This window comes from Loxodonta africana, chromosome 3 (assembly GCF_030014295.1).
Source record: "Loxodonta africana isolate mLoxAfr1 chromosome 3, mLoxAfr1.hap2, whole genome shotgun sequence".
In the NCBI taxonomy this organism is placed as follows: Eukaryota; Metazoa; Chordata; class Mammalia; order Proboscidea; family Elephantidae; genus Loxodonta; species Loxodonta africana.
The window spans coordinates 63,395,702-63,422,550 of NC_087344.1; the positions used below are offsets into that span (position 1 = coordinate 63,395,702).

The following is a 26,849-nucleotide window of genomic DNA, read 5'->3' on the forward strand; positions in this document are numbered from 1 at the left end:
CCTTTCAGAAGGAGATTGCCAGGCCTTTCTTCCAAGGTACTTCTAGGTGGGTTCAAACAGCCAACCTTTCAATTACTAGTCAAGCATTTAACTGTTTGCACCACCTAAGGACTTCAGCATTAAAACAGGGTGGCATTAACAAAGGGATACACAAGTAGTCCAGAATAACAAAATAAAAGACCACAGAAAGGAAGAGCATATGAAGATACAAATGAGAGAGACAGCATTACAGATCAATAAGAGAGAAATAAATATTGGCTTTATTATTATTGGCTATCGTTAGGAAAAAAAAATAATAAAATTAGATCCTTAAATTATACCGTACCCAGAATTAAATTACAGATAGAATAAAGTCCTGACTGTGAAAAGCAAAATATAAAAAATTGTGGAAGAAAATGCAGGAGAATATCTTTATGAATTCAGAGTAGGGAAAGATTTCTTAAGACATAGAAATTACAAGCACTAAAGAAAAGATGGATAAATTTGATCACATAAAACCGTGTGCATCAGAAAAATCCTCAACAAAATTCTAGCCAATAGAATTCAACAACATATCAAAAAAATAATCCACCATGACCAAGTGGGATTTATACCAGGTATGCAAGGCTGGTTTAATATTAGAAAAACCATTAATGTAACCCACCATATAAATAAAACAAAAGACAAAAACCACATGATCTTATCAATTGATGCAGAAAAGGCATTTGACAAAGTCCAACACCCATTTATGATAAAAACTCTCACCAAAATAGGAATTGAAGGAAAATTCCTCAACATAATAAAGGGCATCTATGCAAAGCCAACAGCCAACATCACCCTAAATGGAGAGAGCCTGAAAGCATTTCCCTTGAGAACAGGAACCAGACAAGGATGCCCTTTATCACCGCTCTTATTCAACATTGTGCTAGATGTCCTAGCCAGAGCAATTAGGCTAGACAAAGAAATAAAGGGCATCCGGATTGGCAAGGAGGAAGTAAAATTATCTCTATTTGCAGATGACATGATCTTATACACAGAAAACCCTAAGGAATCCTCCAGAAAACTACTGAAACTAAGAGTTTGGCAGAGTCTCAGGTTATAAGATAAACATACAAAAATCACTTGGATTCCTCTACATCAACAAAAAGAACATCGAAGAGGAAATCACCAAATCAATACCATTCACAGTAGCCCCCAAGAAGATAAAATACTTAGGAATAAATCTTACCAAAGATGTAAAAGACCTATATAAAGAAAACTACAAAGTACTACTGCAAGAAACTAAAAAGGACCTACTTAAGTGGAAAAACATACCTTGCTCATGGATAGGAAGACTTAAAGTAGTAAAAATGTCTATTCTACCAAAAGCCATCTATACATACAATGCACTTCTGATCCAAATTCCAATGACATTTTTTAATGTGATGGAGAAACAAGTCACCAACTTCATATGGAAGGGAAAGAAGCCTCAGATAAGTAAAGCATTACTGAAAAAGAAGAAGAAAGTGGGAGGCCTCACTCTACCTGATTTTAGAACATATTATACAGCCACAGTAGTTAAAACAGCCTGGTACTGGTACAACAACAGGCACATAGACTAGTGGAACAGAATTGAGAACCCAGACATAAATCCATCCACATATGAGCAGCCGATATTTGACAAAGGCCCAGTGTCAATTAATTGGGGAAAAGATAGTCTTTTTAACAAATGGTGCTGGCATAACTGGATATCCATTTGCAAAAAAATGAAACAGGACCCGTACCTCACGCCATGCACAAAAACTAACTCCAAGTGGATCAAAGACCTAAACATAAAGACTAAAACGATAAAGATCATGGAAGAAAAAATAGGGACAACGTTAGGAGCCCTAATACACGGCTTAAACAGAATACAAAACGTTACAAAAAATGACGAAGAGAAACCAGGTAACTGGGAGCTCCTAAAAATCAAACACCTATGCTCATCTAAAGACTTCACCAAAAGAGTAAAAAGACCACCTACAGACTGGGAAAGAATTTTCAGCTATGACATCTCCAACCAGCACCTGCTCTCTAAAATCTATATGATTCTGTTAAAACTTAACCACAAAAAGACAAATAACCCAATCAAGAAGTGGGCAAAAGATATGAACACGCACTTCACTAAAGAAGATATTCAGGCAGCTAACAGATACATGAGAAAATGCTCTCAATCATTAGCCATTAGAGAAATGCAAATTAAAACTACGATGAAATTCCATCTCACTCCAACAAGGCTGGCATTAATCCAAAAAACACAAAATAATAAATGTTGGAGAGGCTGCGGAGAGATTGGAACTCTCATACACTGCTGGTGGGAATGTAAAATGGTACAACCACTTTGGAAATCTATCTGGCGTTATCTTAAACAGTTAGAAATAGAACTACCACACAACCCAGAAATCCCACTCCTCGGAATATACCCTAAAGAAATAAGAGCCTTCACACAAACAGATATATGCACACCCATGTTTATTGCAGCTCTGTTTACAATAGCAAAAAGCTGGAAGCAACCAGGTGTCCATCAACGGATAAATGGTTAAATAAATTGTGGTATATTCACACAATGGAATATTACACATCAATAAAGAACAGTGATGAATCTGTGAAACATTTCATAACATGGAGGAACCTGGAAGGCATTATGCTGAGTGAAATTAGTCAGAGGCAAAAGGACAAATATTGTATAAGACCACTATTATAAGATCTTAAGAAATAGTGTAAACTGAGAAGAACACATTCTTTTGTGGTTACGAGGGGGGGAGGGAGGGAGGGTGGGAGAGGGTTATTTACTGATTAGTTAGTAGATAAGAATTACTTTAGGTGAAGGGAAGGACAATACTCAATACACGGAAGCTCAGCTCAACTGGACTGGACCAAAAGGAAAGAAGTTTCCGGGATAAACTGAATGCTTCAAAGGTCAGCGGAGCAAGGGCGGGGGTCTGGGGACTATGGCTTAAGGGGACTTCTAAGTCAATTGGCAAAATAATACTATTACGAAAGCATTCTGCATCCCACTTTGAAATGTGGCATCTGGGGTCTTAAATGCCAACAAGCGGCCATCTAAGATGCATCGATTGGTCTCAACCCACCTGGATCAAAGGAGAATGAAGAACACCAAGGTCACACGATAACTATGAGCCCAAGAGACAGAAAGGGCCACATGAACCAGAGACTTACATCATCCTGAGACCAGAAGAACTAGATGGTGCCTGGCCACAACCGATGACTGCCCTGACAGGGAACACAACAGAGAACCCCTGAGGGAGCAGGAGATCAGTGGGATGCAGACCCCAAATTCTCATAAAAAGACCAGACTTAATGGTCTGAGACTAGAGGAATCCCGGCAGTCATGGTCCCCAAACCTTCTGTTGTCCCAGGACAGGAACCATTCCCGAAGACAACTCATCAGACATGGAAGGGACTGGACAATGGGTAGGAGAGAGATGCTGATGAAGAGTGAGCTACTTGTATCAGGTGGACACATGAGACTGTGTTGGCGTCTCCTGTCTGGAGGGGAGATGGGAGGGTAGAGAGGGTTAGAAACTGGCAAAATTTTCACGAAAGGAGAGACTGGAAGTGCTGACTCATTAGGGGGAGAGTAAGTGGGAGTATGGAGTAAGGTGTATGTAAGCTTATATGTGACAGACTGACTTGATTTGTAAATGTTCACTTAAAGCTCAATAAAAATTATTAAAAAAAAAAAACTGTGTGCATCAGAAGATACTATAAAAATAGTGAAGAGATAAGCCACAGACCAGAAGAAGATATCTGCAAGATATTTTCTAGCCTGATCTATTTGAGTTCTTTTCCTAGAAGCTTCTCAGTTCCTGCCCCTGCCCTTTCAGTAAGTATTCATAAGAGCTGGAGGGCTTATGAAAACAAAGAATTTTCAGGCATAATACAGTTCAAACTTCTACAATTCAATAACTTAAAGACAAACCTGATAGAAAAAAGGCCCAAGGCTGAGAATAGGCAATTCTCAGAAGAAAAAGCCTGAATGGCCAAGGAACATAAATTATGGTTGACTTTTCCAGAACTCAGCAGTTCAAAGTAAAACACCAGCACCCACCAGATCAGGAAAAAAAAAAAAAAAATTAAAGTCTGACAATTCCAAGTATTACGGAGGATGTGGAACAAGGGAAACTCCCATTAGACCACTAATGACAGTATAAATTTGCACCATCATTTTGGACATGAATTTCATAACAAAGTTGAAAGTGTGCACATCCTTCCTAGGCATTCACCCAAAATCTCAAACATGTATACAAGGAAACACACAAGTGTGGTATGTTTCTACAATGTAATCCTGTACAGGCTGTTAAAATAAATGACACGGATAAGAAGTATAATGCTAAACTAAAAAGGCAAGTTACAGAAGGAAAAAATACTTATGGAAAGCTCTAAGATAATATTGTTGACAGATAATATATATGCATCAAAATATAGACAATTTCAGGGTATGATTACCTCTGGGGAGAAAGAAGATAGCACATTAGTGAGGGTATCCGGGCAGCTTCTATTATACCTGCAACATAACCTTGGCAGTAGGTACATAGGTATTTATGTTATTCTACATATGTTTTTATAAGAGAGAGATACACAAGCCTGAGATTAGCCAAGATAATTTGGAGACTGAAAAGTGAGGGGACTTCTCCTCTCACATACGGGCGCAATATTATAAAGGGCACAATGGTTAAGTGCTTGGTCGATAACTGAAAGATCAGAGGTTCAAACCCACCAGCAGCTCCACAGGAGAATAGACTTGGCAATCTGCTCCTGTAAAGATTAAAAAAGACAAAAACCTCGCCTAGAAAACCCTATGGGAACAGTTCCACTCAGTGTTAGTTAATTGTATAGGCATAAAAATAGATCACTGAAAGAGGGGAACTCTTATAAAGTTACAGACCCCTGAGAGCCCAAAATTAACCTGGGCCCCTCTGAAACCCTTCTTCTGGGGTGGCCAGCCCAGATGCTTGGCAGTCCTGAATCTTCTCTTCCTCCTCACTACAACTAACTTCTCTCTCCTGAGCAGTGCAGGCTCTCTCTCTCATTCTCCTCATTCTCCCTCTCTCTCATCCCTCTTTCTCACTCTTTGAATAGAACAAAAGGCAACAAACCCTGGTGGGAAGAGCTCAGACTTTGGAATCAGACAGACCTGGGTTTTTTTTAAACAATTTGTATTGCGCTTTAAGTGAAAGTTTACAAATCAAGTCAGTCTCTCACACAAAAATTTATATACAACTTGCTACGTACTCCCAATTACTCTCCCCCTAATGAGACAGCCTGCTCCCTCGCTCCACTCTCTCTTTTTGTATCCATTTCGCCAGCTTCTAACCCCCTCCACCCTCTCATCTCCCCTCCAGGCAGGAGATACCAACATAGTCTCAAGCGTCCACCTGATCCAAGAAGTTCACTCCTCACCAACATCCCTCTCCAACCCATCGTCCAGTCCAATCCATGTCTGAAGAGTTGGCTTTGGGAATGGTTCCTGTCCTGGGCCAACAGAAGCTCTGGGGGCCGTGACCACCGGGGTCCTTCTAGTCTCAGTCAGACCATTAAGTCTGGTCTTTTTATAAGAATTTGGGGCCTGCATCCCACTGCTCTCCTGCTTCCCCAGGGGTTCTCTTTTGTGTTCCCTGTCAGGGCAGTCATCGGTTGTAACTGGGCACTATCTAGTTCTTCTGATCTCAGGATGATGTAGTCTCTGGTTCATGTGGCCCTTTCTGTCTCTTGGGGTCATAATTACCTTGTGTCCTTGGTGTTCTTCATTCTCCTTTGATCCAGGTGGGTTGAGACTCATTGGTGCATCTTAGATGGCCACTTGCTAGTGTTTAAGACCCCAGATATCACTCTTCAAAGTGGGATGCAGAATGTTTTCTTAATAGATCTTATTATGCCCATTGACTTAGATGTCCCCTGAAACCATGGTCCCCAAACCCCTGTCCCTGCTACATTGGCCTTTGAAGCATTCAGTTTATTCAGGAAACTTCTTTGCTTTTGGTTTAGTCCAGTTGTGCTGACCTCCCCTGTATTGTGTGTTCAGACCTGGATTTTATTCCTAACTCTGCCATTTAACAGCAGTGTCACTTTAGACAAGCCACTCAGCCTCTCCCGGCCTCAGATTCTTCATCTGTACAGTGGCGATACCACCACCAGCCTCCCCACGGAATGACATATGGCAGCTAGTCCACATTCCTCTCTCCTCTCCCCCTTTCTACCCCTCATCCTTTCCGTCCTCTGGTCAGGGCTGTATCCCACCTGCTCTCCCTCTCCAGCCTGGGCACATGGTGTAACAGCAAAGTGAAAATTGCTCCCCTCTCCTGACTTGTAAGAGGATTCATACACCATGCGCAGGATCCCAAAAGGAAGCCTCGGGGGTGTGACCAAGGCTTCCAGGGAAGAGCAAAAATACAGAAGACTCAGACCCAAGAGACCTGGGTTCAGGGGGCTCCCCAAGGATTAGGGCCAGAGTGGATTTAAATTAGGAGCCCTAGAGCTTCATGGCTTTGTGCTTGGGCAGGACGAGAGCAGGGGGAGGGCATGGTAAGGCCCCCAGAGTCTGGCACTGCTCTTGGAACCCTTAGGACTAGAATTCCCTGTAAACAAGGAACTCACAGGGCATGAGTCTAACTCAGTAGTTAAAAGAGAGGTCTCTAAGAGATAACTCGGATTTCCTCCAGAGAGGAGAGGTGGGTGGCAGGAAAACAAAAATAGGAGGGAGTCTTTCCACTGTGTACTCTTTTATATCTACTGAATTTTGAACTGTATTGTTACCTATTTAAAAAATAAATAAATAAAAGGTAAACTCTGCCAGCCTCATCTAAGTTTTCTTTGTTTTGAAATGTTTTTTGTGGTTTGGGTGAAAGTGTACAGAGAAAATTAGTTTCCCATTCAACAATTTATACACATTTTGTTCTGCGACATTACTTGCAATTCCTTCAATGTGACAGCACTCTACCCACTTCCTCCCTGGGTTCCCTATTTCCGTTTGCCCTTCTTTCCTGCCCCTTCTTGCCTTCTGAACTCCATTTTTGAGCAAATGCTGCCCTTTTGGTCTTGTATGGTTGATTGTTCCGAGAAGCATGTCCCTCAAGGGTGTTATTGTTCATTTTATAGGCCTGTCTATTCTTTGGGTGAAAGGTGATCCCTGGGAGTGGGTTCAGTTCCAGGTGTGAAGGGTGTCTAAGGGCCATAGTCTCAGGTGTTCCACCAGTCTCTATCAGACAAGTCTAGCCTTTTTTATGACTTTGAATTTTGTTCTACATTTTTCTCCCACTTTGTCCAGGAGCTTCTACTGTGATCCCAAACAGTAGTGTGATACCAATAATATAATCAGTATTGGTAGCTGGGCACCATCTAGTTTCTTCTGGTCTCAGGCTAGTGGAGGCTTTGGCTTGTGTGGTCCATTAGTCCTTTGGACGAATTGTTTCCTTGAGTCTTTGATTTTCTTCATTTTTCTTTGCTCTGGATAGGAAGAGACCAATAGTTGTATCTTAGATGGTCACTCGAAAGCTTTTAAGACCTCCAGTTGCTTCTCACCAAAGTAGGACGTAGAACATGGTCTTTATGGACTACGTTATGCTAATTGACCCAGATGTCCCCTGAAACTATAGTCCTAAATCCTCAAGCCCAGTGACTTAGTCCCCCAGGGTGTTTGGTTATGACTAAGAAGTTTGCGTAACTTTGACCCCTGTGTGCTCTATGATATACATGGATATATTTGCAGAACATACAAATGCATATGTAGAAATATCCTCTGCCAAACCTATGTACGTTCGTGGGTGTACTCCCATACGTCATCCCACACCTCTTCAGTTTACATATCTACCTATGTATCCATTCATAAGTCATTGTTATTAGTGTTATTGCAGGATTGTATATGAAATAGTATTTATCGTTGTTGCCTTCTACTCTTGCATACCTCCTAGTGTCTTCCTTTGCCTTAGTCATGTTGTACTGACAGCCCCCTTATTGTGTATTGCCCTTCCCTTCACCCAAGTTAACATATGTCTACTGCCTAGTTGGTGATTTTCCCTTCCTCCCTCTCTCATCCCTGGTTAACTGTCAAAGAACGTTTCTTTTTGTGTGCAAACCTTTTGTTGACTTTATGAGTGGTCTTATACAATATTTGTCCTATTGTGATTGGCTTATTTCACTCAGCATAATGTTCTCCAGTTTCGTCCATGTTGTGAGATGTTTCATGGATTCACTGTTTTTCTTTAACATTGCATAGTATTCCACTCTGTGCATGTACCATAGTTTGTTTATCCATTCATCTGCAGATGGGCATTTAGGTTGTTTCCATTTTTTTACTATTGTGAATAATGCTGTGATGAACGTGGGTGTGCATGTATCTATTTATGTCAAGGCCCTTATTTCTCTAGGATATATACCTAGTACTGGGAAGGCTGAAACATACAGTAGCTGTATTTCTAACTTTTTAACAAAGTGTCATACAATTTTCCACAGTGGTTGTACCATTTTACAATCGCACCGGCAGTGTATGAGGGTTCCAATCTCCCCACACTCTTGCCAGCATTTGTTCTTTTCTGTTTTTTTGATCATTGCCGTTATTGCCAGGGTGAGATATCTCATTGCTGTTTTGATTTGCATCTCTCTAGGCTAATGATCATGAGCATCTCTGCATGTATTTGTTGGCTGCTTGAATGTCTTCTTTGGTGAAGTATCTGTTCATGTCCTTTGTCCACTTTTCACTTGGATTGTTTGTTTTTTTGTTGTTGAGGTGTTGAAGTTTTCTATAAATTTTAGAGATTAGTCCCTTTTCAGATATGTCGTTGACAAAAAATTTTTCCCAGTCTAAGGTTCTCTTTTTACTCTTTTAAAGAAGTCTTTTGATGCACATGAATATTTAATTTTTAGGAGGTCCCAGTTGTCTAATTTATCTTCTGCTGTTTGTGCATTGTTAGTTATGTTTGATAGCAGAATCATCTAAGTTTAAATCCCATCGCTTCCTCTTAGCTGTGGCCCATTGAGCAAGTTACTTAACCTCTCTGATCCTATTTCCAGGCTGTAAAATGTGGATCATATACCCCTACCTCATAAGGGCATTACATAAATAAATAATTCTTATAAAAGCATTTAGCATGGTGCCTGGCTCACAGTGAGGGCAGTGGTGGCTCAATGGTAGGATTCTTATCTTCCAAGCAGGAGGCCAGCCACCATCAGTCTCGGTGAAGGCCTGTGTATTGCTATGATGCTGAACAGGTTTCAGCAGAAATTTCAGACTGAGATGGACTACAAAGAAAGGCCTGGCAATCTACTTCTAAAAATCTGCCAGGGAAAACCCTGAGTTTTTTGTTTGTTTTTTAATATTTTGTTGTGTTTTTGGTGAAAGTTTATACAGCAAATTAGGTTCCTATTTAACAGTTTTTATACATATTGTTCAGTGACATTGGTTACATTTTTCACAATGTGTCAGCATTCTCATTATTACCATTCCGGTTGTTCAATTTCAACTAATCTAGCTTCCCTGTGCCCCCTTACCTTCTTATTATGGATTGAGCTGTGTTCCCCTAAAATATGTGTCAACTTGGTTAGGCTATGATTTCCAGCATGTGGTTGTCCTCTATTTTGTGATTTCCTATGTGTTATAAATCATAATCTCTGCTTGTGGTTAAAGAGGATTAGGGTGGGATGTAACACCCTTGCTCAGGTCACATCCCCAATCCAATGTAAAGGGAGTTTCTCTGGGGTGTGGCCTGCACCACCTTTTATCTTACAAGAAATAAAAGGAAAGGGAAGCAAGCAGAGAGTTGGGGACCTCATACCACCAAGAAAGCTGTGCCAGGAGCAGAGCATGTCCTTTGGACCCAGGGCTCCTGTGCAGAGAAGCTCCTAGTCCAGGGGAAGATTGATGTCAAGGGCTTTCCTCCAAAGCCGACAGAGAGAGAAAGCTTTCTTCTGTAGCCAGCACCCTGAATTTGGACTTTGAGCCTACTGGACCATGAGAAAATAAATCTCTCTTTGTTAAAGCCATCACTTGTGGTATTTCTCCTATAGCAGCACTAGATGACTAAGACACTACTCATCTTTGCTTTAGGGTAAATATTGACCATTTAGTCTCATACCCATACCCATTGCCGTCAAGTCAATTCCAACTCATACCAACCCTGTATGACAGAGTAGACTAACACACAGAGTTTCCAAGGAGTGTCTGGTGGATTTGAACTACTATCCTTTTGGTTAGCAGCTGTAGCACTTAACCACGCCGCCACCACGGTCTTCTTTGGTCTCATACAGATGATTATTTAAAGGAGCACAGTATTCATGGGTAATAGTTTATTTTATGAGCCAATCTGTTATGTGGCTGAAAGGCAACCCAGCGAGTGGCTTCAGTTCCAAGTTTAAAGGGTATCTCAGGGCAATTGTCTTGGGCATTCTTCTAGTCTCTACCAGTCCAGTAAGTTTGGCCTTTTGTAGGAATTTGAGCTTTGTTCTGTATTTTTCTCCCATTCTATCCGGAACCATCTGTTGGGTCCCTGGTCAGAACGGTTGGTAGTAGAAGCCAGGCACCATGTAGTTCTTCTAGTCTCATGATAAATGAGGCCGTGGTTCACGTAGGCTATTAGTCCTATAGAATAGTTTCTTCTTTGAGTCTTGGGTTTCCTTTTTTTTCTTTTGCTTTATAAGACTACAGACCAATAGTTGTATCTTATATGGTCACTTGCAAGCTTAAAAAGATCCCTGACACTACTAACCAAACTAGGAGGTAGAAAATTATCTTTATGACCTATGTTATGCCAACTGACCAAATTGTCCCATAAGACTACGGTCTTAAGGACGGCTGAATTCTTGATTACCTTCATTCATACCTAATTTCATCTACCAAGAGTACCTACAGTGTGGATTGAGGAGCACCGATCTAGAGCAACTGCGAGCTTTGGGAAGGTGCTGGGCACCAATACAGCTGATACCACTCCTCCTACCCTTCATCTTCACACTCACTGAGTTCCTTCCTACTTCTGAGCCTTTGCCCTTGCATTCCCTCTGTCTGGAACATTCTTTCTCCTATCCTTACAGCTCTGGATACCTCTGGCCATTCAAGTTTCAGAGCAAAGGCCAATCTTCTCAGAAAGGCCCTCCTGACTATCCTGTCTAAAGTCGCCCATCTCTACTTTCCAAGTCACTCTCCGTACTCAGCTGCTAGCTGAAAGTTTGGGGGTTCGAGTCCACCCAGAGGCACACTGGAAGGAAAACCTGGTGATCTACATCTGTAAGATCAGCCATCAGGAACCTTATGCCGCACAGTTCTACTGTGACACACATTTCCACTTTTGAAATTAAGCTCCATGTGAACCTAGATCCTGAACCCTATTCATTTTGAGCAAAGATTTTACAGAAGAATTCTGATCAAAAGGAGGAAAATGTAAAACAGGATTTCAAATTCTCATGGAATCCAGACTTCCTGGAGCCAAGTTCTGGATGAACCCCCAAAACTACTGCCCTGAGGTCATCTTTAAATCTTAAACCAAAAATATCCCCTGAAGTCTTAAAACAAAACAATAGTTTAGCTTAATTTTTTTTTTTTTTTTTTTTAGTGTCTTAGTTATCTAGTGCGGCTATAACAGAAATACCACAAGTATATGGCTTCAACAAACAAAATTTATTCTCTCACAGTCTAGTAGGCCAGAAGTCCAAATTCAGGGCATCAGCTCCAGGGGAAGGCCTTCTCTCTCTGTTGGCTCTGGAGGATGGTCCTCGTTATCAATCATCTCTTGGTCTAGGAGCTTCTCCACACAGGAACCCTGGGTCAAAGGACATGCTCTGCTCCCAGCACTGCTTTCTTGGTGGTATGAGTTCCCCTGTCTCTCTACTTGCTTTTTTTATATCTCAAAAGAGATTGACTTAAAACACAATCTAATCTTGTAGATTGAGTACTGCCTCATTAACACAAACTGCCACTAATCCTATCTCATTAACATCATAGAGATAGGATTTACAACACATAGGAAAATCACATCAGATGACAAAATGGTGGACAATCACACAATACTGGGAATCATGGCCCAGCCAAATTGATACACATATTTTGGGGGGACACAATTTAATCCATGACACCTAGTAAAGAATGTCTGCCTTAAACGTTGTGCTCTTTTAAGAATTATCTATATGGAATCAAATTGACAACAGCAACTTAAAAGATTAGATAGGAAACTTAGGAAGCAGAAAGTTTATGTCAATGAGGCAAGAAAAATTCAGAAAGGGAGGGTGAAAATAGTTAACACAACTTGAAAAATGTAAGCAACATCACTGAATTATACATATAGAAATTGTTGAATCAATCTATGCTCTGCTGTGTATATTCTCAACAACAGTAAAACTAAAATAAAAAAAGAAAGAAATCCCTGTGGACCACAATAGTCCAATCAATAACCAATCTTGGGGATGGCGCAGAACTGGGCAGCATTTTATAGTGCTTGGGGTCTCCATGAGTCAGGGGCCAAAACAATAGCAGCTAATGACAACTGGCTCACAGCAAGCATTCACTAAATGCTTGCTAGCCTTTTATTTTTAACTTGTGCTGAATCCCAGGTCCATGGAAAGCAGCCCTCAGACAGCTAAGGGAGCCAGCCTCTCCTGGGGTGCTCCATAATGCATCTGGGACCCCTGGCTCTTCTCCTGCCTCTCTTGCTCAACTCTGCTACCTTGGCTGCTCCCTCAATGCACTAGCACTTCCTGAGAGGGGAGGTGAGAAGTGAAGATGTCACAGTGAGGTGTCACAGGCTGGATCCCAATCCCTGGCCCTGGCTGAGCAGTAGCACCTGAGGATCTTGGGGACCTGTCTGGCAGTGAAGGGGCCTTCTGTGACACATGTACATGGTTGCATTGATCTGTGAACGTGTGTGTGAATATGATTGTGTGTGTGGGGGGGGTGGGTGTGTGTCTATGTGGAGTAAGCATGTTTACAGGAGTGAGGGGTGTTCCATGTCTGGGTTCCTTGTGTCCTGCAAGGGTTCATGTGCTGTGTCTGTAAGGATGTGTTTCATGCTTTGAGTAACGACAGGCATCACGTGAAGGGACACTGGGTCAGTTGGTGATAGTTTGTGCATTGCGTGCAGTGAGGGGCCCTGGGTCATATCTGTTGTGTGCTCTGTGCATGTGAGGGGCTGTGAACTGTGTTTGTGGGTGATGTGGGTGTGTTTGTGTGATGTGTTTGAGGGAATGCTGTGTCTGTTGGTGTGTGTGTTAAATATCAGGAACGAACAGAGGTGTGCTGTCTATGGGTGATTAAGGTGGGTTGTGTGTCCATACACAGTTGTGGGTGCCGAAGAGAGGGAACCAAGATGTAACCAGCTCAGCCTGACATTCTGTAGACCCCTCCAGAGTCTGACCAACTTAAAGGATTCTGCAGGACAGCTAGACAAAGCAGCCAAATCTGACCCTCTCACCCAGGCCACCAACCTCTTACCTGAGAAACGGTGGGACAGTGGTCTAGGAGGTGACAGAGGTGGTGAGGGGGAGGCAGCGGCCACTGAGAGCATGTTTCCTGGATCCGCTGAGACCATGTTTCCTGGATGGCTCCTTGGGAACTCAGGAAGCAGGGCAGGGAATGGGGAGGAGGCAGAAAGCAGGCCCAGACCTAGGTGTGTGACTCACTCTAGGCTCTAGGCTCTACACAGCAGAGAAAGGATGAAACATTAGGGGAAGTCTGCCTGCTGGTTCTGCTGGGTGGGCAGGGCACCTGAGTCCAGGAAGCCAGCTCCTTAGATGGGGCCCCAGCCCAGGCTCCCCCATTCTGAGGTCATCGGAATACCCACATCCAGCCTGGGGTGTCTCCACATCAGCTCAGCCAACACCACCAGAGGAAGGAGGAACTGAGCCCTCTGAGAGGAAGATGGGCCCTGACCTAGGAATGATTGGCCCTGTTTTTTTGAATGGCAGCCCCACTGACCCAGATATGGGATGAGGATATTGTTACCTCTGACAGGAACCCCAAGTTCTTGCCCACCCCCGCATTGGAGGACTGGCTGTCCCTGCGCGTGCGCGCACCCACACACACACACTCTCTCTCTCTCTCTCTCTCTCTCTCCACCTTGAATCCTGGATCAGAATCTTCAGGGTGACCACAGAATGACTTTTTAACACATTTCCTAGGTGTCCTCAATCCTCTCCTCTTTCATCAAGAAAAAACAACCCAGAGCAGGAAACGCCCCACTAGGAGATGGGGGAGCACCCACTCAGCTGTGTGGGGGTGCCTGGCTTCCCGTATTTCCTTAGCCCTCAAGGTAACACATTTAAGAAATAAGGAAGCTGAGGCTCAGAATTTTCAAGACTTGCACATGGTCTCTCAATTCGCTGTGCAGCCAGGATCCAAATTCTAGTCTGTCTAATGCCAAACACAGTCTCGTTGCCTCCATTTGCAAGGTTTGTTCTTTTCTCAATAAGGAGACTCTCACTAGAATTCATGCAACAGCGAAACCAGGTTTTCACTCCATTTTACCAAAGAGGAGGAACTAAGGTCCAGAGAGGAGAAATGACGTAACAGCTTACAAAGCTAGTGAGTGGCAGAACACATACTCAGAAAGGTGACTCCATGCCCAGTCAGTGCTCATTCTACAATCCCCAGGGTTAGACAAACATACAACACCCTTGCAAAGCTCTGCCCCTTCTACCCTGGCACTGTGCCAATTGTCAGAAGCACTGACAACCTCCAGCAAGGGGGCAGATGAGCTAGGGTGAGGTTGGTGGCTGGAGAGCTGTTTTGGGGAGGGGAAAGGAAGTGGAGTGGCCGCTAATCCTGCTGCTCCGAAGTTCCGCCCTCAGCACAGGCCCAGACCGATCTGCAGCCTCCCACACACTTCCTCCTCCTGCCTCAACTAGGGCCCCTGGAAAACAAGAGAAGCCAGAAGGTCTGGCCTGGCTGTGGCTGCCCAAGAAGGCACTGAGAGGCCATGGGGGAGGTGGTACCCAGCATGACCGTAATACCGAAGGTAAGGGCTGGCGCTTCTGGTTACAATTTTTACTTTACATGTGAGGAAGCCAAGGCTCAGAGCTGAAGGCTCTTGTCCAAACGCCAGGACTCTGCCCATAGTAGTCCCACTGGCAGCAGCTGAGGTGTAGGAGTGGTCAATATCTGCTCCATTATTTTCAACAAACCACGGAAGAGGAGTGAAGTGGCTCACCCAGCCTTTGATCCTCTCCAGGCCCTCTGCCCTTCCTGCCCCGGAAAGCGCCTCATAACTCACTTATGGACAGAAGGGGCTGCAGAAGCTGCCACAGCCTCTGCCCCACCTAGAGGCCAATCTTGACTAACGCTGCCTCAACATAATACCCAAACCACACCCCTCCCTAGCCAGGTCATTACTGCAAAGATTGCTCCTGATCTTCTAGGTGGGTCTGTGGCTAAAATGTGGCAGAAGGGAAATGAGGATACTTTGGCCTCGCTGGGAAAATGGGACAGCTGAAATTCATCCTTTATGTGACTTTATGATCTCCCTGGTCTCACCTCACTCCACTTCTATGCTGTAGCCTTAACACCTTTCAATTCCATGAATGGGCCATGCTCTCGCCTCTGGGCCTTTGCACATGCTGTTCCCTCTGAATGAAACATCTTCCCCTCAAGAGCCACCCACTCATCTGTGCCAGACACTGTTAGTTGTACCAGCAGTCATTCTCCCTTTCTTCCTTGCCAAGAAAACCTTATTTTGTTGGAAACAGCAGGTGCTCATCCCCAAGGGATGAATAATGTTTGGTCTGTGGCCTGCCCATTCTCCTTTGCTACTTTTCCAGTACCCCTTACAGTTAGAGGTGACTATGGGACCCATTTTTCTAGCCAATGGTATCTTCTGGGAAAGAGTCTGTTTCCTAGATGACTTTTTCCTGCTTGGGCGTTGGTATGAGGTATGGTACTGCCACAACTCTCTTGCAACTATGAGGTGATAAGCCATCCTGAGAGGGATGAGAAGCATAGGAAGGCTGGTTCCTTGGTGGTATTGCTGAGCCCATGGACAATATATAAAGCTACCTGCCTCTAGACTTCTTGTCATGTGAACAAAATATTCCACTTGTTTATGCCAGTTATTCCTTGCAGCTGAAAGCATTACTAACTAATGCTTCATCCTCCAGGTTCCAACTTTAAAAAGGTCACTTCCTCCAGGAAACATTCCCTGGCTGCTAAGAATAGGATTAAGGGCCCCCTCCTTGGGGTGGTGGACACACTGTGCCTTTCATGACCACTGCACCTGTTCACTCATTCATGTGCCTCAGCAGGCTGTGAGGAAGGCATCAGGGGCCACATGGCCTTCACCACTTTATTCCCAGACCAGCGTATTTGTTGAATGAATAAGGAAGCCAGTAGCTGATTGCTGGCACAACGTCCTTGAGGGCAAAGATTGGGCCTGGCCCTCACTACTTGCAAAGACAGCTGAGCTAAATGACCACCACATAACCTCTAAGGGGTTGGTGTGTACACACACATATTAGAGGGGAATGGGTGTCACTTTGACAGTTAGAATTATGGTAGATGCTGTTCGCTGCTCGGGACAGTCCACAATACTTCATGGCATGTACCATCTCTGCAAAGTGACTGAAAGTTTCCCTCCTTCTACCTCTGTCCAGTTTTAACCAGAGCCACACCCACCTATCTCTATGTGCTAATTCGTCTGTGGCTTAGATGTGCTCATTTGCACTTGGGAAGATATATGCTGAATAGGGGAAGGAGGGCATATAGGAGTACACCCACATATAGGTCAGGCCGTGGATATTTTTACATAGATATTTGTATGTATAGCATGTATATTCATATATATAATAGAGCACAAAAGGGGCATAGTCATAGAAGCTTCCTAGACACATCCAAACACCTTAAGGGACCAAGTTACTGGGGCTGAAGGCTGAGGACCATGATCTTGGGGGACACCTAGGTCAACTGACATAACAGTTCATAAATAAAATGTTCTACATCCAACTTTGGTGAGTAGCGTCTGGGGTCTTTAAAGTTTGCAAGCGGCCATCTAAGATACATCTATTGGTCCCATCCTGTTCAGAGCAAAGGAGAATGAAGAAAACCAAAGACACAGGGAAAATATTAGTCCAAAGGACTATTGGATCACAAGTACCACAGCCTTCACCAGCCTGAGCCCAAAAGAACTAGGTGGTACCTCGCTGCCACCACCAACCGCTCTGACAGAGATCACAATAGAGGGTCTCAGACAGAAAGGAAAAATATAGAACAAAATTCAAATTCACAAAAAAAGACCAGACTTACTGGTCTGACAGAGGATGGTGGAACCCCCGAGACTAGGGTCCCCAGACGCCCTAACTCAAAACTGAAGCTACTCCCGAAGTTCACCTTTTAGCCAAAGATTAGATTGGCCTATAAAACAAACAATAACATATATGAGGAACATGCTTCTTAGATCAATCAAGTTTATGGAAACAAATGGGCAACACCTGCCCAAAAGCAAAGACGAGAAGAAAAGACAGGAAAACTGGACAAACGGAAACAGGTAACCTGGAGTGGAAAAGGGGAGAGTGCTGACACATTGCAGGGATTGCAACCAATGTCATGAAACAAACTGTGTATGTTTTTGAATGAGAAACTAATTTACTCTCTAAACTTTCACCTAAAGCACAATTTTAAAAAAAAAGGCTATAAGACAACCAAATTTTTGTCCCCTCCCATAGAGAAGCAAATCAAAGTTGAAGTATTTCTTGGTACTACAAGATAGACACTGCAAAAACCAAATGTCTGCTTTCAAGTCACCTGGTTCCTCGTATCTTCATATTTTTGTTGTCATCTATTTCTCACCTTATGCTCCTCTCAAGGGTTTATCTTGTCCCTCAAACAAAGCAGGCCATTTGAGCATATACTGTGAGCTGGGCACTTTACATACATTATTTCATTTAATCCTCACAATGATCACTAACCTCACTTGACACAGAAATAATAGTATATTAGCAACAGCCACTGGGCACTATACCTTATACGCACCATCGCTAATCCTCCCTAAAGGATGTCATCCGAATTTACATTCCAGTTTTGCAGATGAAAAAACTAAGGCTTAGCTAATATGTGGTAGGGAGGCAGGTCTGCCCAAACCCCAAAGCATTCTGGGGTTGGGCCAAGTGAGACAAGAGACCCACCCTTGGAATAAAGCCTGAGGAAGAGTACATCAATGGTTTGGGTGTAAAAATTTATTACACATACAGAATTTTACTACTAACGAATACAGACAGGCTAGGACATGACAGTACTGGAGAGAGTCAGCTAGCTCTTTGGAAAGTGAGTAGGTTTGGGTGGCTTGGAGCCTCATGCCAAGTTGACTGGGCAGTCAGATGAGAAGGGCACATGCCAAACACTATGGGGCAGCAGGGCACTGAGTGACTGCTCTGCCTGCCCGCACTGCCTTCCCTGTCCAATTTGGGGCTTCAAAGGATGCCACACCCAGAAACAAGCTACTGAAGGAAAAGAGCTTCCTAAAATGGTCTAGGCTTGTCTCGGAAGTCACCGCAACACCATTTTAGGCAACATGTTTAATTGGATGATTTCCATAAACTATACACGGAGTTTCTAACCATCACAATTCAGTGAAGTACAAAACATTAAGTTACAGCCTGTGGGAACAGAAGGAGCACCAATGGTGGCACCTTCCAATCCTGGTTGCTCTGGGGGTAGGGAGTGGGGAAGGTCTTTTTTTAAAACCGAGCTCCTCATTTCAATGTACAAAAGAATTACTCTGATTGATATTAAATTGTACTGAAACAAAATGGACTAAAAAGCAAATACTACTCTATGTTCAGGTACGGGTGGAAGGAAAGAATGAGTCCTTCAAAGCAGGAGAGGAGGCAGTTGGAGGAAGGTTCTGTGGCTGTGACCTCAGGTGGTCACTCACGCTGCTCCATTTTTACTTTTGGTGGTCTCAGGAAGGTTCGATTTTTCTTCTCTTTCTTCCCCTTTGTATTTGCTTGGAAATTTCGCCAACTATCCACACGACCATCTCGACTTTCCTAAGCACAAAGGGAATTTGAAGTGAGGAAGCTAGTTAATAAGAGGAAGGGCCTGCTCTGCCATCCCACCTACCCTCCTGCAGACCAGCACCGTCCTCTGGAACGGTCCAAGAGCAGAACCAACCAAAAACCAAACTGTTGCCGTCAAGTCCATTTTGACCGATAGCAACACTGTAGGACACAGAACTGCCCCACAGGGTTTCCAAGGAGCAGTTGGTGGGCTCCAACTAACAACCTTTTAATTAGCAGCTGAACTGTTAACCAGTGTGCCACCAGAGCTCCAAGAGAAGAACACAGCAGAACTTTCTCCCACTTCTACAGACCCAGGGAAGTGTCACATCACCCCTAGAAGGCAGGATGAGCTCCAGGTTGGAAGAAGAGGGGGGTAAATAAGTAACATTCACCGTAACAATCAGATCACCATTCTGGGGAGACCTCTGGACTAGATGTTTAGCATGCTATTTCTAATCCTCACAAAGACCTGACTAAGGTGTATCCTGCCACCCACATTTCACAAATGATGACACTGAGGCTCAGAGAGGTTAAATTGTCTTCTCAAGGCCATACCACTAAGCACCAGTACAGGCACTTTCCACTACACTTTCCTCCCATCCCGTAAAACCTGGATGGATGCCTAGCCAGCTGTGCTAGGAGTTTCACTACCATCTTCTTCCTCATCAAGGGGTCTGCTCATTGTCTCTTTTTACATATGAAGTGGGATAGAAACAAAGTCATCAACTCTGGTTAGTCAACCACTACCCTGAGTCCTAAAATCTACAGAAGATAAATGCTGCTAGAAGTCAGGGTATCAGCAGAGCACCTGAAGGAATAACCAGGGTCTTAAAGAGGAGTCAAGTTCAAAAGCTGTAAGTCTTTCTGTGAGGTGAACACTGGGATCACAAGAACCTCAGTTTCTACTACCTGGCCTCTAAGGAGGGCCCTACTCTACATTTACTCCTAATGTACAGACCATTTTCCTTGGGCCCAGGTGGCAGCTCTGCCTACCACAATCTCTAAAAAACCATTCAAAGATCCTCAGTGCCCTTGCCCAAGGCCACAGAGCTTGAGGGTAGCTGATCCAGGACCCAGACTCATTCTCCAAATTTTCCACTCTTCCCCACATATCTCATTTCCCTGTCTGTGGAGATGCCTCCAAGGACTAAGTTTTTCTGCTGGGATGTTTTTTTTAATTCTGGAATAAGAACCCCTGGCCACCTTGAAAACTTACCTCAAAGTTTTTCTGCCATTCCCTTTCTCGCTTGGCTTTTTCTTGAGCTTCAATCTCTTCTTCCCTTTGCCGCTTCCTAGGAGGAAAACCAGACCATAATCTATTTACGATATTTATAGGCTGTGTTAGCCATACAAGTTAAGGATCTTCCTACAGAAGCAAGCAAATAAAGTAATAGACTCCTTATAGGATGCTATACACATGGCTGTCTGGAAAGAGCTCAAAGCACTTTCATGAGTATCTTGTTCTAAAACATGCAGATGAAACTGTGGACAGGGGTCTGAGGCCGGATATAAATATGTTATACAGATAGATAGATATAGTAATCAAAGCCCAGCCAACAATACCTGAGCTTTTGGGCTCAGTGAGTGACAAAGCTATGTCAAAAACCCCAGGCCACCTTACTTCAGTTATCAAGCAGAATGACCATTACAATGACAGAGGTTCTTACTCAAGAAGTTCTCTGGCCAAAACCCTTTCCAAGACAAGGACATTTCACACAATAACCTCAACTAGCAAAATTTAGTTACTACCAAACACCAATTAACAATACAAAATACATAAGCCAAATTAACAAGATTTCTGATGAGAAAGGGTATCACACTTTAGAATAACCAACATTTTTTAAGTAACTATAGTGTATAATATTACCTACTCACTATAGCAGCCATTAGTCACACAAAAGATTCTGGCCTCAATACCAATGGCCTTAATAACTCTGCCTATTTTATTCTAGGAAATCAAGAGGAAAACATACAGCATTCTTAATTATAAACTTCCTAAGGAAAGGTCTAGTCAATATTTCCCAAAAGTTAAAGCAATAATTTCTTACCTTGGTAATTCAAAAGCCTGACTGTTTCAGGTAACAATTTTAGATGGTTTTCTTGATTGATGCACTACACCTCTTTCATTAGGAAAATCCCCTGGAGACCAATCTAGGTGTTTAGATAAGGTTTACATGAATATACTGATACGTACCTTTCATGCATCTCTTTGGCTTCTCTTTCTTTCCTTTTAATTTCCAGCTCAGCGAAGAGTTTCATGGTCTGTTTGTATACTGCCTGTTTGAACTACAAGAAAATGAAGAACAAAAGAAAAGTAAAAATTTTACCAGCAACTTGAATCAAGTACTTTTAAATACAGCCAGAGTCAAAAGCAGATTAGAACCCAGCAAAGAACAAAGATTCTTCAGAAAGACCCACTTTATGAGTTGACTTTCTCTTGGGAGATAAATAACACATCCATCTATGAGATCTTTCTACTTTTACCATGCAGATAATACACAGAATTTTGTTCTGACAAAAAGCATCCAATAAGAAAGAAGTTCTATATCCTTATTACCACCTGAGTTTTAGAAGGTCCTTTCCTCAAAAGAGCTTTTAAAAAATAAATTTCATTGGTTCTTTTTACTCAGCTAGGTACTAGAGATACAAAGTTGCTATCAAACAGTCCAGTCTTGGGAGTCTACTAACTGTGTGGACCTACCACTTGCTCCCCTCCCGCCATTATCAGTTCTCCCTTATTTTAAGGCACATGGACACCCACCATAAAGCCTATTTTTCTCACGTTTTCTTGTAGTTAGGTGTGGCCATGTAACTTAAGTTTTAGCCAATGGAACGTAAGGAAAAATGATGTATACAACTTTCTGGAATGTTCTCAGAGGGAGCTGGTTTATCCCTTCTACCCTCCTTCCTCTGATCTGCAGTTTGGCACATGGTGAGGTGATAAGATATCCTGGACTACAAGGATGGAGGCAACATCCTCTTGGCAGAGCCACAGAAAAGAGGAGACTGAGTCTTTGGATGAGACATGGTACGGCACCACCATATCAGCCCAGGGCCACCTTCTCAAAGACTGTTATACGGGACAGAAAACAAATGTCTGATTCAAACCACCACCATTTTGGATCTCAGTTTTATGAAGCTGAACTTATACTCTAACTGATAGAAACAGATAGTAAAACATTAGGTTGAAAAGAGAAAGGCAAAGAGCCTTTTAAAAATTATGTAATAGTCTTAGAAAGGTAGGAACAGAGGTAATTATTAAGAATTTATTTGGATTACAGAAAAAGTAAAGAAGTAAACATAAGTGACCCAACCCCAACACACAAAGTTAATAAAACCACAGCCCCCTCCCCCATCAGTTTTAACCACTTACTAAGAAGAGATCTTAAGAACGGAGCTTATGTTCTTACCCCAGCTTTAAAACTTTTCCCCCTCAAATATAAAGTACAAACAAATGCAGAAAATAATCCACCATGCAGATATAACTGGGCCTGTCTCCTAAAATCAGGGACACTGGAGTAAAGAGTGATGTATGGAGAAAAGGGAAATAAAGGAGTCTCAAAGGTTCTGTCACTGGCAATACTCAATATGGGTGAAGTCTGCACAACGTTACCAAGGCAAATGAAGACACTAAGAAGTACACAAGAATAAGGGAGAGTTTTGGTAAATGCTGTAACATATACAATTTTGCAACAACAGTAATAACAACCAAAAAATATGAGTGTGGTTACACAGGCAGGTATGTATACACGGATGCACGTATATATACATATGTATATACGTGGACAGGAAGGCATATCTGAGTACATGCACGCGCATGTATAGGTCTATCTGTAGGCATGTGTATATGTATATGCATGTTTGAGTGTACTGCATATATATTCATATATAGGATAAAGCACATAGGGAGCACAGTTATGGAGTCTTCCTAGACATATCAAAACACTTCACGGGACTGGTTTACCGGATTAAAAGGCTGAGGACCATAGTCTCATGGGACGATTCAGCCAACTGGCATAACATAGTTCATAAAGACAATGTTCTACAACCTAGTCTGGTGAGTAGCATTTGGGGTCTTAAAAGCTTCCAAGCAGCCATCTAAGATGTAACTGTTGGTCACTACTCAGCTGAAGCAAAAGAGAAAGGACACCAAAGACTCAAAGAAGATGGCTACCACCAATGACTGCCCTGACAGGGAACACAATGGAGAGCCCCTGATGGAGCAGGAAAAAAGTGGGTTGCAGAACTCAAATTCTGGTAAAAAGACCAGACTCAATGGTCTGACTGAGACTGCAGGGACCCCAGAGAACATGGCCCCCAGACTCTCTGTTAGCTCATAACTAAAACCATTCCCTAAGCCAACTCTTCAAAGATTAGACTGGACTATAAGACATAAAATGATACTGGTAAAGAGTGTGCCTCTTAGCTCAAGTAGACACATAAGACTATGTGGGCAGCTCCTGTCGGGAGGCAAGATGAGAGGCAGAAGGGTACAGGAGCTGGATGAACAGACACAGGAAATATAGGGTGGAGAGGAGGAATGTGCTGTCACATTGTGGGGAGAGCAACTAAGGGCACATACAATGTATGTATAAGTTTTTGTATGAGAAACTGACTTGAACTGTAAACTTTCAATTAAAGCACAATTAAAAAAAAAAGAAAAAAGACATAAAGAAGAAACTAGTCCACAGGACTAACAGCCCACCTGAACCATGGCCTCTTCTAGCCTGAGACCAGAAGAACTAGATAGTGCCCAGCTACCACTACTAACCATTCTGACCAGGGGCACAATAGAAGGTCCCAGATAGAATGGGAGAAAAATATAGAACAAAATTCAAATTCCTAAAAAGGCCAGACTTACTGGACCAACAGAGGCTAGAGCAACCCCCAAGACTATTGCTCTAAGATACCCTCTGAACTTGGAACTGAAGACACTCCCAGAGGTCACCTTTCAGCCAAATAACAGACTGGCTTATAAACCAAACAATATCACCCATGAGTAACATGCTCCCTTAAACAATCAATTATATAAGACTAAACGGTCAACATTTACCCAAAAGCAGAGATGAGAAGGCAAGGATGGAAAGGGAAGCTAGATCAATGGAAACAAAACAAACAGAATGGAAATAATGAGAATGCTAACACATTGTGAAAATTGTAACCAATGTCACAAAACAATACCTATAAAAATTGTTAAATAGGAACCTAATTTGCTGTGTAAACTTTCACTAAAACACAAACACACACATACACACACAAAACGTTTCTGTCACTTCTCTTCAATGCAGTTCCCTTTCAGGCACTGCTCAGTGAAAGCAATGCTGACAAACCCCAGTCCCTAATAAGGACAAACACCAAAGGGGTGAAGGTATCTGTAAAGAATATTTGACTATCTCTACAAGCTTCAGGCTCTCCTGAATGGATGGTTACAAGAGATCTTTAATTTTTATGCTTTTTCAAAATTTTTTATCATTAACATGTGTTCCTGTATAATCAGGAAAAAAAAAAAAAAAAGAGCCAAAAAAAGTAGGATAATTATCAACTTGGGAGAACCAAGGAGTATTTGTGAGAGTCTTCAGAAAAGACTAAAGAGGGCAATTAAATGGAAGGGAAATAGGACTGAGGAAATACTAAAACATTACAACAGAGTAAATCTCAAAAGAAGTGGCTAGGGAGGAAGACCCAAGCATTTTCAAACAGTGTGACCACATAAAAGATGGGACCACTCAGTGTTCACAAAATCACTGAACCAAGAAGTTGCAAGAAGGAAGTTTCCCTAGAAGACAGCCTGTCCTGTATAAATCCTAAAAAACAGGATAAGTACCTGGGATAAGTTACATATGATCTAGACTGTGACATGGTTAAGATGACTTTAAATTTTTCAGGTGAGGCAATTAAATATTTATATTTAAGTAGAGGAAACCTGGTGGTGTAGTGGTTAAGTACTATGGCTGCTAACTAAGAGCTCGGCAGTTCGAATCCACCAGGTGCTCCTTGGAAACTCTATGGGGCAGTTCTACTCTGTCCTATAGGGTCGCTAGGAGTCAGAATCAACTCAATGGCAGTGGGTTTGGTTTTTGGTATTTAAGTAGAATCTCACTTAACCAATCTCCATAAATAACTCACTAGATTAACCAATCCTCTCCCCTTCTCTGGAAAACATTAACTGGAGCACAAAGAATGTTGTGGCTAATTGACAGCTGTCTGTTTACCAAGAGTCAGTTGTGGTTGTTCCCAAAGCTGTTTATGCCATTTCTAATTATTATTGTAGTTTGTAATTTAAATATCACAGAAACTAATAAATGTGGTTACAAAAACTTGTTTATTTGAAAACTAAGTTGAATGCTTTTGCAAGATTCAAGAAACATGAGCCCCTAAAAATTGTTGGATTAGGTACAAGCGAAATACCTGGAAAAGACTGGAAAAAGAAACATAACTATCTATAATTTTGTCCTTAGTCTGCTTTACAAGCACCTAAATTTTCAATATACTTGAAAAGAAATTAAAAATAGAAATTATAGATAACGCTTTGTATGTGTGATTTACAGAATAAAATCAACAGGGAACTCCCATCAGTAGACCTGCACTCAAAGAAAAGGCCACAGCCTACAGCAAAAAAAGGATAAATAATTATACATTAAAAAATGTTTTATATTAAAATAAAATGTTGGGGGCACATACCTATCATGCCTTAGGCGTCTCTCTGTTTAACCCACCCATCAGGAAACTCAATCACACCAGATCAGGGGGCTTTTCTCATATTGAACTCACCAGCTCAGGGTCATCCTCCTCCACATTTGTAGATTTCCCTTCCTTCTTTAATTGCTTTTTTCGCTCTTTCACCTAAAAAAAAAATTTTTTCATCAAAACATCAGCACTCACACTTTGAGAATATACATCCAGCTCTACACATACAATATATACACTTCTCTGAAGACATATTAGACATTTAACAAAAAGTTGACATTAAAAAAAAAACATGAGCCCCTCATCTCCCACCCTAAAAACACCAATGTAATCAAGAAAAACTAGGAACCATGGGTCCTTTCTCTAACCTCATCTAAAAGCCAATCTACCAAGAAGGTGAAAGGAGATCAGCTAGGGTTTATCCCCAACTCCTCAGATCCTATGCCAGATCCAAAGAGCCTTTGGTACACTGAATGCATTAACCATTTACCTTCTGCAACTTGGGGTTATGAGTTTATAGCAAAGTCAATATATTCTGTCAAGTTTTAGAAGAAGCTACAGAAAATCTGTGGCATTAAGTTTAAGTTGTATTTTTTTGTTTGCTTTTAGCATTTCTACAACTGTATTCTTGACAATTTTAACTGTGAAACCCCCTTAAACTAATAATTTTCGTATCACATTACTAATGTTTCTACCACTTTGGCCACCACTGAGATTGAAAAAAAAAAAGATTAAATATACCTATTCACACAAGAATGACACTACTCCATTAAAGAGCCATTCATTCTATCACACCAGCAAAAAGCCAACAGGTGCCTTCCAACCTCAGAAAGGCCCTACTGCCACCTTGTGGTCAGGATGTCTAAAGATGGCTCTGTTACAGGCAAAATACAAAAGGGTATTTGTATCACAATGATCTGAAGAGAAACTGTCAGGACTTTTCTGATTTCTATGGGAAATGAACCTACAGGTGCCATCATTTCCAACGCACAACCAGCAAGACATTATTGTGGCCCTTGTCTCCTCTTTTTTACCCATTTTCCTCATCTAAACTAGACTCATCATTATTGGTTATAAAACTGTTTCAGATTCTAAAGCTCTTCAAAGGTCACATCCATACTCACTTCCAACAGGTTTATTTATAGCATTGACTCTGAAATAGCTCTTACGAATGGCCTCAA

The 26,849-nt window shown here is 42.3% G+C and overlaps 1 protein-coding gene across 1 annotated transcript in view; it reads right to left on the bottom strand.

Annotated features, from left to right (window-relative positions):
• Positions 1-18,137: 18,137 nt before the first annotated feature.
• Positions 18,138-26,849, bottom strand: part of DNAJC8 (DnaJ heat shock protein family (Hsp40) member C8) — a 32,071-nt gene continuing 23,359 nt past the window's right edge. The window contains exons 6-9 of the mRNA XM_003415432.4: positions 25,753-25,824; positions 21,176-21,267; positions 20,198-20,273; positions 18,138-18,969 (exon numbers count right to left, since the gene is read on the bottom strand). Coding sequence (XP_003415480.1) covers positions 18,847-18,969; positions 20,198-20,273; positions 21,176-21,267; positions 25,753-25,824 — 363 coding nt within the window. The 3' untranslated portion in view covers positions 18,138-18,846. The remainder of the gene's footprint in view (positions 18,970-20,197; positions 20,274-21,175; positions 21,268-25,752; positions 25,825-26,849) is intronic.